General features: G+C 54.7%; 2 protein-coding genes across 2 annotated transcripts; both read left to right on the top strand.

The window, feature by feature from the left end:
- Nucleotides 1-370: 370 nt before the first annotated feature.
- On the top strand, nucleotides 371-1,607 carry B0I36DRAFT_42113 (uncharacterized protein). The gene is made up of 3 exons (XM_046162175.1): nucleotides 371-995; nucleotides 1,051-1,338; nucleotides 1,387-1,607. The coding sequence occupies exons 1-2, from the start codon at nucleotides 811-813 to the stop codon at nucleotides 1,325-1,327; spliced, it is 462 nt and encodes a 153-aa protein (XP_046005696.1). The 5' UTR covers nucleotides 371-810; the 3' UTR covers nucleotides 1,328-1,338; nucleotides 1,387-1,607.
- Nucleotides 1,608-4,055: 2,448 nt separating this feature from the next.
- Nucleotides 4,056-5,487, top strand: B0I36DRAFT_425527 (uncharacterized protein; the record flags this gene model as incomplete). The annotated part of the gene is given in 2 exon segments (XM_046162334.1): nucleotides 4,056-5,345; nucleotides 5,364-5,487. The coding sequence occupies 2 exon segments, from the start codon at nucleotides 4,540-4,542 to the stop codon at nucleotides 5,485-5,487; spliced, it is 930 nt and encodes a 309-aa protein (XP_046005695.1). The 5' UTR covers nucleotides 4,056-4,539.
- Between the last annotated feature and the right edge of the window lie 5,442 nt (nucleotides 5,488-10,929).

Raw genomic sequence — 10,929 nt, 5'->3', positions numbered from 1 at the left:
GCGATGGAGAGCAGATGATGGAGGAGAGCAGGGCGCGATGGAGGAGAGCAGGGCTCGATATAGAGAACGGGCTGACAGCTGAAGTGTTGTAGGCACGGAAACGAAGCTGGTGAGAATGGGCGTCAGGTGGGGTGGAAGTTGGTTCATCGTGGCAGGCTGCAGCCCGGCTGACAGAAACGCGGGCGGTCCGCAGAAGTCGCTGGTGCCAAGACTAAGACCCCACCCAAAGACTAACCAGTTAGTCCCTTGGTGGGTCTGCCACAGCACTCCAATTGGCCCATCTGAATCCTCCCCACCAGGATGGCCGCGGAGCCATCTGCCCCCAAACTTCTGGAGCGTATGGCCAGACCAGAGACACTCCTCTGGTAAACACGTGAAGTACGAAACCTGCGTCGTTAGCATGAACCAGCAGCTGCATTAACGAGTGGCTGACCCCCTGCAACAACAAGGGCAGGTGCACATCGCGCGGTAGCAAAGGCTAGGAGTTTGAGGTCTGGTACATCGATTTTATCGATAATCTCTTAGTTGCCCGGCAGTTGTCGCGTTGCCCTGACCTCCTTGTCGTAGATCTCTCTTCGACCTCTTTGGATTTGGAGCTGCCCGACCTCTCCATCATCGGCCTTTCTGCATCTCGTCGAACAACTTCTCAGTCCAGTCGAAGACGTGGTCATATTCGAACCCCTCCGCTGGGAGGGGCTGATCGGAAGATTCTTTCTCCGGAAACCTGGCCCCGCAACAGCATGAGGGGTTGGGCCACCAGCTAACTCGTGAGGCATCAGGCAGTCCGAACAGCAATTCTGGAAATTGTTCATGGCGTCCATGGCGTCCATGGCGTTCTCGTTGGAGGCCGCAAAGGAAGGTCTCGACAAAGATGGCTTCTTTGACCTCGAAGACTCGACAACGGGAGACGACGTGTGGGAGATGGAACGAAGACGCTTTCCCTATGTCTCGGAGTATGGACTGGACTTTGTCGGAAACGTGTCCTCGACGATATGGTGAGTAGGATGAGGCCATGCAAACATTAGTGTCTAACACTTTCAAGCGTATCAGGACCACGGTCGAAGCAATCCTTGGACAGTGCACACTTGCGCACTGGCTGAGGTACAAAGCATACCCGGGCCACGTCGTCTGCTTCAGATCAGGTGGCCCAAAGGCTGGTAGGCGCGCTCTGCTGGTTCATCTATGGGCCAAAGGATCCCGCGTGGAATACTATGGCGGTTCGCACCTACATGACCTGCCAAAGCAGAAAGGAGCCAGGTTGTTATGGGAAACTCAGCCATCTGCCCTCGGTGAAGTGGGCTGTGTGGCCACGCCGAAGAGTTTCTGAGATGGTGGCGCGTAAGTTCTTCACTTCATAGTGAATGACATGTTCTGACAGCGTCGCAGAGTCATTCTTGATGCCTGAGTTCACTACGAAATCAAAGAAGGATATGTGATCAAGTTCGAGTTCGCGACGGACGACATCATCGAGAACTGGCCCAAGATGATGGTTTCAGCTCTGTTGGAACAGAAGGTTGCTAGCATGCAGAGTGACGGAATTAGATTGAACTATGAAGTTGCCCTCGAAGCACCAAATACATAGCTATCTCGGCTCATGGTAGCCAGCCACTCCATTTATCCCAATCTCATCTGGTGATGACATCCACCTGGACTATCCTGGCATTGTCGGAGCAAAGTTGATAACCATATTGACTGGAGCATTGTAGCCCAGATCGTCGAGAGCCGTATTTACTGTAGACTGGTGACGAATCGGCCCTTCTACTGACACGTCTGTAAACGCGCCAGCGGTCGGTGGCTCGGCAACGCCTTGGGGTGGCATTAACCGCGTGTCGGGGGGAATGACAGAAGCATCTTGTATGTCAGTTAGAGCTGATGTATATGGAAAGAGTTCATACCCGTCACTCGTAACCCGGTGGGCGCTAAATCGATTTCGGTCGTTCTCGCGCTTTTCGACATCACTGCCTCTTCGCCTGCCGTCTCCCGTCTTCTCTTCTTGTTTTCTGCAAGAAATAGCTCCTCGTCGACACGCTTTACCATCATATCACGTCTGCGTGCCATAAAGGTAGCCATCATGTCATCCATTTCTGAACTCTTTGGCGTATGTCTCAAGAATGCGCTCGCCACGTTGAAGCGGTGGCCACAGCACAGGCACACTTCTTTGCATTCGACATCTACAGGCGCTGCGTTAAAATCTAGTTTGAGACGTAGGAACCGGGGAAAACGTACGCTGTCGGTAGTGTATGCGAAGTTCCTTGCGCTTCGCAAAGGGTTCAGTTCGTCCGCATCCCTCCTAAGGACAATGACGCCCTTTAGTACTCCTGCCTGTATCTGGATCTTCGTCGTCGTCCTGAAGATCTCCGGGATTCACTGCGGAGTGGGTTCTGCATTTTGCGAGCGCGGCGGATATGTTGGTCTCCCATTTCTTCAGCTCGACTTCCCAAACCTGGACGATATTAGCCCTGCAGTTTACAAAGTGGAATACTGACTTTATGCTCCTCTATATGGCCGCCCAACGCGTCGACTGTTGGAAAGATAGCAGAGCAAGTGCACTGCCTCCACTCGAAGAGGCCATCCATCTTCGGTGGTTGCCAACCTCAAGTGGCAGCTTTCACGAAGATCGAAGCGGGGTTTGTAGGAGCCCCCATTTCGGCAGTACGTTGATCCGAACAGCCAATTAACGCTCGCAGCCAAAACGAGTGTTTTCATTGGCTTGTGAGTTTGGAGGGGCAAACGCGACAGGAATCAGCATAAATACCTCTTTGGCGCCCAGGGTTTAGGCATTAACCTGACGACCCCGACATCGACAGCTCTTGCTCTATAACTTGGACGCAAAGTACGATCAGGTCCGGTTCACTGCCAATATTTTCGCCAAGATGTATGAATGCGAAACATGCTTGGACACAGGCAACGTAAAAGGGAATGCGTGCCCTACCTGCGGCACGGATAAGACGCAGAAATGAACATGGGTTAGCACTCCACGGCTCCTTCACGTTTTGGTCGCATGGCCAGTGCACTGTGTAACTAACATTCAGCTTGTGACTGAAAAGCCCAGGGTAGCTCTAGGAGGTTGGCACGTCTGTGCGTGAGGCTGGATACCGGCGGTTAGCATCTCAAATTAGCACTTTTAGATGTTCTTCAGCAATGAGCATGCGTTTGGTGGTTAATGAAGAATCCGAGGCAAAGCCCAACCTCATGCAACGAACCTAATTTTAGACAAGCCTTGACTCATTGGCAGGTGTGGCAACCAAGTCAAGAGGGGAGTGCTGTGCCACAAATTGGGGGCTGGACAATGCCATTAGTGCGGGCAGGTGCGGGCTGATGCGGGGGCGCCGGGAGTTGTGGTTGCCCGCTGCAGGATCGCGATGCGTCAGTGCAGCCGGAGAAGGCTCGGGCAGTGGTTGGAGCGCCCGGGGGAAGACCAGAGGAGCGCCTGGGAGACTTGGAGGGAGACCGGAGGTCGTCAGGCGCGAATGATGAATGATCCCATCCTCGGGAACAGAACGTTAGCGCCCCGGTCAACCTGTTTGCTCCCTCCCACCCACCTTCCCGACCACAACCCCCATCGCCTTCCCTCCCATTCTAGCTCACTGGTTGCGCTGCATGGCGAAGCGGTTTCCGGCTTGGCAAAATCATGGATCCCAACTGGGTAGAGTCCTGTGAAGCCGTTTCTGGCTCTGGCAAAGGCAGGGTTTTGGCGCACCAGCACTCGTTAGCCTGGTGCTGCGACGAACCCCATCGCATCGATCCGTGGGCTCCATCGGTTTTCGCGGGTTTGTTATTCTTGGCTCCTTGCTCGGCGGGTGTTCAACGTCAAGGCTTGGCCAGTGGCCCAACTTCGGCCGGCGCCTCAGCAGGCCCCCGGAAAGGGCGGGCCGTCCCGGTCTGCGAGTCCTTGACACCCTGTCCATGGACGAACCAGTAAAGGCGGCAATTCAACCCTCACCTCGGATCCACGTGACGGCGCCTTAGGAAGGTCCCTAAAAGCCATCTCTCCCGCCCGTCAATGCAGCCCCGGTGCCGCACGGCGCAGCTCTGTCTCTCCATTGTGGTCCTACCGTTTGACCCCTACCCGACTGATGCATCGCATCCTAGTCCCCGCCAACCCCGCCGCTCCAAGCGGTCGGCACGATCGAGCCCGACCCAACTGGCATGTTCAGCCCTCCTGTCGCTAATTCACTTTGGTCTTAGGGCTTGGAGTTTCGCCTAATGCCGGCCTTGGTCCCATGGACTGGATTATCCTCCCCGATGTGGGTCAAATTGAGCCGCATGCACACGGGAAGTTTCATGGGCCAGCCAGCCACCTTGCGAACCAACCTCCATTGCCGGGCCAAAACCTTCGTGGAAGTGATCCGTGGATGATCATGTCATTACCTCTGGCGGGGTAACCTGCACATGCATCAAGAGTCGCTCCACGGCAACGTCTTTGGTGAACCTAGTGCCTTCAGATGCCTGTCGAGACAGAAAAGGAGCCCGAGCGCTTCATCCATACTCACACATCAGGGCCTGATCCTACAATATCCGTAACAACATCGTCCCAATATGACCGTCAGGCCAGCTTTGGTTTCCAACAACATTATTGAGCAGGGCATGTTCTCGGCCTGCCTGGTCTCTTCACTATTCGCGGTCAACTTCTTTTCCTCCGTCTTCTCACTCATCTTGCAAGTCCTTCTCCTTGTTACCCGCTTGCCCCTCATCTTCATTACCATCGCCGCCTACGGGATACTACTGCAATGGTTCCCAAGTGGCTCCGTTGTTAAGAAGCTTGCTTTATTCATACTGATGGGTATCTCCGGCACGTGGTGGACGGACCTACAAATCGATGGCGTTAGACGTGGCTCGGTAGCCCAACAGCCATCCTGGCGCCTGCCTCAAGGCGGCTCCGTCATCGTGTCATCGGCAACTTCTCCTATCGACGCTGTGTACCTTGCTGCGGCCTTCGATCCTATCTTTACTACATCTTGTCCTGGGACGCGCAAAGTGCGCCGGCTGGGTTTGCTTCAGGCAATCCTACGCGGGTTTCGGCGAATCGGGGAGAATCCTCTTGGAGACGCTGCCCTTGGGGAGCTGGAGACCTTGCTTGTGGAACACCCAGCGCGAGTCATTGTGGTGTTCCTGGACTGCCCAAAGACGAACAACAAGGGCCTATTGCCCCGCTTATCAAGCCTAGTCGCCGTTCCCCCTTCCACAAATGCCTTCCGAGTCAGCATCCGGTACACGCCGCCGGACGTGACAACACCGGACCATGGCGGGTGCCTGGCAATCCTCTGGAACGTGCTCTCCAGTCCTCTGCACCTTATCCGAGTGCATATCGCCGACGACGTGAATGTCCACACCGCTTTGTCACAGTGACACAAGACGAACAGCGAGCCTGCCAATTTGGTAGCGCGGCACAACGAAGATGGTCCGAACCGGAGTTCAAGGTCGAGGGTGACACGCCGACGCACAACTAAACGGCCGCTCAGGGTTCTCGGCGTCATTAAAGAATGAGTACAGCAAACAGGCATCAGCCTTGGGTGGTCTGCAAAGGTCGCGGCAGTGGAGGCGACGGGGATGGATTATTAAGCCCCGAGCAACATGAATGTAGGCAGCGCCCGTGGTTGGTACATATGTAGTTCAACAGAAGAGGATAAAAGAAAGAGACGATGCATGGATGGCCAGAAGGCGTGGTAAATAGCAATGAACATGCCACGGCGCTCGCAGAACGTAGGATATCGTACATTGGGACTGTCGATGAACACCGCCCGTCACGGCGGGAAACTCGTTCCCTGAGCCGGGCTAGGAGGCCTTAATGCCTGTCTCATAGTTTCCTTGCACCGAAATAGTTCGTTTTCCAAGGCCCGGTTCTTCCGCAGGAGCTCCTGGACGATCCTCTCGCGGCTGCCCTTGCCCTTGAGCACCGCAATCTCTCGCTCGAGTCTCCCGATGTGTTTCTTTGTCTTCGTCCGCCTAGCTCGTTGGACCTTCCTGTCGTTGGCTCTCTTGCGCTCCAGTTGCGGCGAATTCACCTTGGTGACTCTCTTCGTGCCTTCTCAATGGTTTAGCTACTTCTATTGCTTCCACCCGAACCCGATTCATGCTCCTGGGCAATCCTAGGGCCTATAGACCGTGACTTGCCCTTACTAAGGTCGAGGCGCTGAGTAGACCCCAGAGACGAGGACTGAGCTCGAGTGGGATGCTCGTATCTGTGCGGATGTCCCTCCTTTACCACGTACGACGGCGCCGATTCAACCAGCAGTTTGGTAGAACATAAAGATGCTGGCCGCGTCAGTTGGAAGTCTTTAGTTGACATCATTCTGTCGTGGTGCATATGGTCTAGGTCGGAAGCAGCCATTTGCACCTGGCCGGGTGCAGCGGGACACACGTCCTGGCGATCATGTGCTTCCCTGAGCCCTGGCGGCAATATAGGAACCAGCCGAGCCTGCGTAACCTGTAGACTCGTTCGCGGTGCGCCACCCTCGAGGGAAGGCCCAGAAGGTGTTGACAAAGGCTGCCGCTAAGGAAGCGCTGGATGTGTCGTCTCGTAAAGCCGTGGCTTCTGACATTTGTTCGAGTTTCGGGAGCGAGAGCACTCGAAAGTCGTTGCGGCAGCAGAATTAGCTGCTGTGGGAGAAGACGTCGTAGACGCTCTCCTCGAGGGGTCATCCTGCCCTCGAAAGTGAATCTCCGGAAAGACCTGGATATGGAGTAAGCATGACTTCTCTCAGGAAAAGAAGGGGAGGGAGTCGGCGATGAAGGGCGACGGTAAGCTCACCTGTCGAATAGAGGGGATAATTTCCCCTTCAAGTTCTGTCCGAGGCCATGCACCGTCAATAGACTGACTGCTATCGTAATAGTGGCCCTTTTTGAGTCCCGGGTGAGAGCACGGTGTCACCATCGGGAGCATTGGCTTGCTGGGTTGATCTTGCCCCGAAGCTAGGATGGGCCACGAATGACCACATCCAACAACGGACAACAAAATCGTTGTCCAATATCCGGGCAGCGGTCAGGTCAGCGCCAACTCGGCATCTAAAGTCGATGCCGCTTGGATTCCCCGGAGGAAGAGCAATTACGGTAATGTTCTGGTGTGGATGCCCACGACGGATGCAGGGTCTGGGGCCTTATCAACAAAAGATCAAGTGGATAGTGATAGTTCCAGGGCTTCGAAAGCCGGTCAAGTTAGAATATCACACGAATATTTAAAATAGCCATCCTCAGCCTCGACGGAAGGAGCAAATGGTAGTTCCATTGTACTAGAAACGTGTAAGGTAGGACCTATCCCCTTGCACGGGGAGTCGGAGTCAAGTTAGAGAGATGCTGAGGGAACCGGCAAGAAGTTTAACAAGCCAAGATGGTCCAATGCAAACAGTGACTTGAAGGAGCAGAGCTCGGACAAGAAAAAGAGAGGTTCGTCTAGAGTTGGAATGGGAACACTGATGGGATGGTGCAAAATCGAAGTGTCCAGAGCAGACCAAAGCCGTGAGTCAGGGGCGAGGAATGGTATGGCAACAGGGTGATCAGGGTGTGCCATCTTCAGGCCACCACTATGGCTTGCCTAAGGGTGATTGGTAGAGGGAGAAGATAGTCTCGCGTCCGCCTTTGCCACTGGCGTGGTCGCATGTGCCAGGGGTTGACGATGCTTCGACGACACAACACGTCAGCCACGACCCCCCCCATTTCAAGGCTCTTGCCATGGGGGTGAGGTCATGGTGCTGCATCTCGAAGGTTAAGTTTGACTCTGTGTGTCCCGGCCGGCAGGTTCACCGTTGTGTTTAGTTGATCACTGCTCCCTCCGTGGAGATGCGGGTGCCATCCATGCCGATCGGTGGATTATTGTGATGCCAGACGCCCAACATATGGAGACGGGAGGAGTACTCACCTGGAAATTTCCACGCTGCTTAGGTACTTCCAGCTGTGGCACATTTGCCCACGTTCCTGCATTTCTTAGTCCAAAGACATCGCCAGCATGTACCTAGACCTCCTTTAGGCACGTCATGTAACTGATCCACGTTCCGACATGTGAGTGCCTCGCAAATTAGGGCCTGCATTCGTTTTTGATGAGAGATGGTGCCTTGCAAAGAGCGTGGCCTGTAACCGTCGCGTTGGTCCCGACTGAAACGACCCTGTGGGCGGCTGTGGCCAAGTCCACGGGATCGAGTCCGCCGTCGTTGGCCTCTCCAGTGGGCAAATCGGTTCGCGCCCCTGGGAGAGCTGGAGGGATGCCCCGACCGGGGTACCAACCCTTGGCTTGGCCCAGTGATGTAACCCCTTTCCCCGCTTGAGGAGGGTAACCAGATGGATGTTGTGCGGCCCTTGTCATCGAGTAATCCTTGTTGTACCTGACAGGGGCATTGAATGGTACACGGTTGCTCGTTCTGCAAATCCTCGGCGAAGTCGTGGGCTGTGCCATAGCGGACCAATTGGTTGGTCGGGACTGACTCCCAATCCCCTTTGGGACAACTTGGCTCCCCCAACGTGGTGCCCAGCCGTTTTTGCCTTCCACACACACCCAGCTCGAACGCGGCTGCCGCTCTCCGGCATGGCGTCTCCCAGAGAATATGCTTGTCAACGACCCCGGTTTATGCCAACATCCTTTCAGGGCGTAATTCCCCAGCGGCATAACTTGACCAGGAGTTTCCAGGCGGAGGGAGATAGAGTACGGGGCAACGAAACCCAACGGGGCGCATGGTGTGGACTCCCTCCGTCCAGTGATGATTTTTCTCTGGCAGAGAGTGTAGGGCACTTTCACAAGCCTGTTCGTTGACTGCTTGCAGCCACACTTGGAGGGCTTGATGCTAAGCCACGGAGTGGGGTGGGGCGGCTTTGCTCACAGACTGACGTGAACTTTGAATCTGAGTGGCGTGCGTGTTGTGGCGTGTTTGATTTGCTGGGCCAAATTAGACTTCAGGCTACGGCGGCCGTGCCTGGCCGGGTGGGTACTTAGGCGGCGGGGAAACATTCGTCCTGTTTGGCACAAATTCAAGTTTCATCGACCTGGCAGGAGGATGGTCCGGGTTCGCTCGAATTCCAGCACTCCATGTGCTTGCAGGGGTGGAAATGCCAGTGGCCAAGACGAGTGCCTCGTGTGATTGCTCTGGTTCCAAGACGACGAGCTGCATAGGACTTGCCGGATGCCAGGCCCGTATCTACCGGAAGTGTCGTAGTAGAGTGCGTCGGTTGCATGACGCGCGGTTTGTCAGGCAACCTTCCGATCGGTTAACCACGCCGCCTCTGCCTTCGACGTCGAGATGCCTCCATCGCTAGAACATGTGACGATAGTTGGCGTGAGGGCGGGGATCTGCGGCCGAACGAAGGGGAAGAAATGACCACCATACCATCCAACCTACGAGAGCTAGTGCCGTAGTGGACCACCTACTATGGTAGGTATTCCGGCTGGGACTGATTCGCAGTGCCGGCACCGCGTACTAGTATCGCGGCTATGGCCCGATCAAGCCACCAATTAACTAACCCGGAATGAAGGGCGGCGATCTCCATGTTGAAACAACTGCTCATAAAACCACAGGGCGCTTTAGGTGATAAAGCTTCGGAAGCCCGGTGGCAAACTTTACTATAGCAGGCTCTTGCGCATTCTCGAAGGGCATCGTATGATTGTCGGGCGTGGCTGAGCTACGATCTGTCATGATATTTGATCAGGCACCCCTCGATTTATGTTCAGTGTACTGTATCCATCGAACGGCGGCAGAATTTGGCCACGAGGATATTAACGAACACTAACAGCTCATGAGCGTTATCGCAGGCAACCCGACGACGCCGAACGACTACGACGCCTCAGCTCCAGATTCGCGTATACCGGCTTTGGTGACAGTTGGCGTCGTCGTCGTCGTCGTAGCCCTCGTGCTCCCCATTCTGTACGTAATCTCTCTCAAGTTCCAACCACCCATATGCATGCTCATGAACAAAAGCTGTCTGGTGAAATTACAGAGCCATCATCAGCCTCAGAGAGACGTTGAGAGAGCAAAAAGGAAATTGAAGGAGACAATCGACCTGCGAATGCTAAATGATGCAAAGCCCCTCACAAAAGTACGAGCAGATTCAGGGGTTTAAGAGGGAAGCTGCTGTGGCTTCAACCCAGTCCAGCGCAGCTGAAGTCTGGTACAGTAATTATGTTCCAAGTGGTGCAGTTTTCCTGGTAACACTGACATTGCTGCAGTGCAATCTGCCTCGAAGTCCTAGTGGATGTGGACAGCGTCCGACGATTGAAATGCAAACATCTGTTTCACACGACTTGCATCGACTCTTGGCTCAAAAACCGTCATGTCGATTGCCCATTATGCAAGTCAATATTTATTCCAACAGAGGCGTAACGGGCTGAGCGGTAATGACCTCGGGGCAAAGGCCCTCGTCCAGGCAAACTCCCGGCTACTTCTATCTTCCTCATCAGAGTCTTCTTTGTACATCAGGTCCCATTTGGTAGCAATGCAAGTCGGTTCCCTCACACGTGCTTCATAGCCAATTCCTCGTCGGCTGCAACTTTCCTATGGTCTGCGCCTTCATCGACAGGTTCTGCGACGTCAATGTAAGCTGTCCAACACCAAAGGCCCGCTCACAGTCTGCAGCCATCGTAGGAATACCAAGGATGTAGAACCAGTTTGCTGATCAGCGGATGCGTGGCCTGGTGCTCCGGCTCGAGCTCCGCCGGTCCCGGAGTAGGCAGAAGTTGACATATCACCATGTTTCGGCGGCCTCGAAGCAGATTTCGGCTGGGGGGTCATGCATCGGAAGCTGCTGGCTTGGGACCACCGAGCACTTCCTTAGGAGTCTGGAAAGTACAATTCTCTTGTATGACGGGTTTCCGGTGTCGCATTGTGCCGGAGAGCTGCTCTGTGAGTTCCACGCTTCCGCGAGGATCTCTGTGATCGGCAGTTTTTATGAGAGCCCGAAATGGGATCCAAGGTCCATAGAGAGGTGGGAGATAAGATCTTGGTCGATATC

The sequence above is a fragment of the Microdochium trichocladiopsis genome, assembly GCF_020744255.1.
Source record: "Microdochium trichocladiopsis strain MPI-CAGE-CH-0230 chromosome Unknown B0I36scaffold_12, whole genome shotgun sequence".
Lineage (NCBI taxonomy): Eukaryota > Fungi > Ascomycota > Sordariomycetes > Xylariales > Microdochiaceae > Microdochium > Microdochium trichocladiopsis.
Note: the sequence above shows the minus strand (reverse complement) of the source record. Positions and strands in the feature narration are given on the sequence as shown.

What these genes read in the sequence shown, in the direction of transcription:
- B0I36DRAFT_42113 (XM_046162175.1), top strand. Translation starts at nt 811, where the DNA reads ATGGCGTCCATGGCGTCCATGGCGTTCTCGTTGGAGGCCGCAAAGGAA. An exon ending in AACGTGTCCTCGACGATATG is followed by an intron (nt 996 to 1,050) that starts GTGAGTAGGATG and finishes CAAGCGTATCAG; the next exon opens with GACCACGGTCGAAGCAATCC.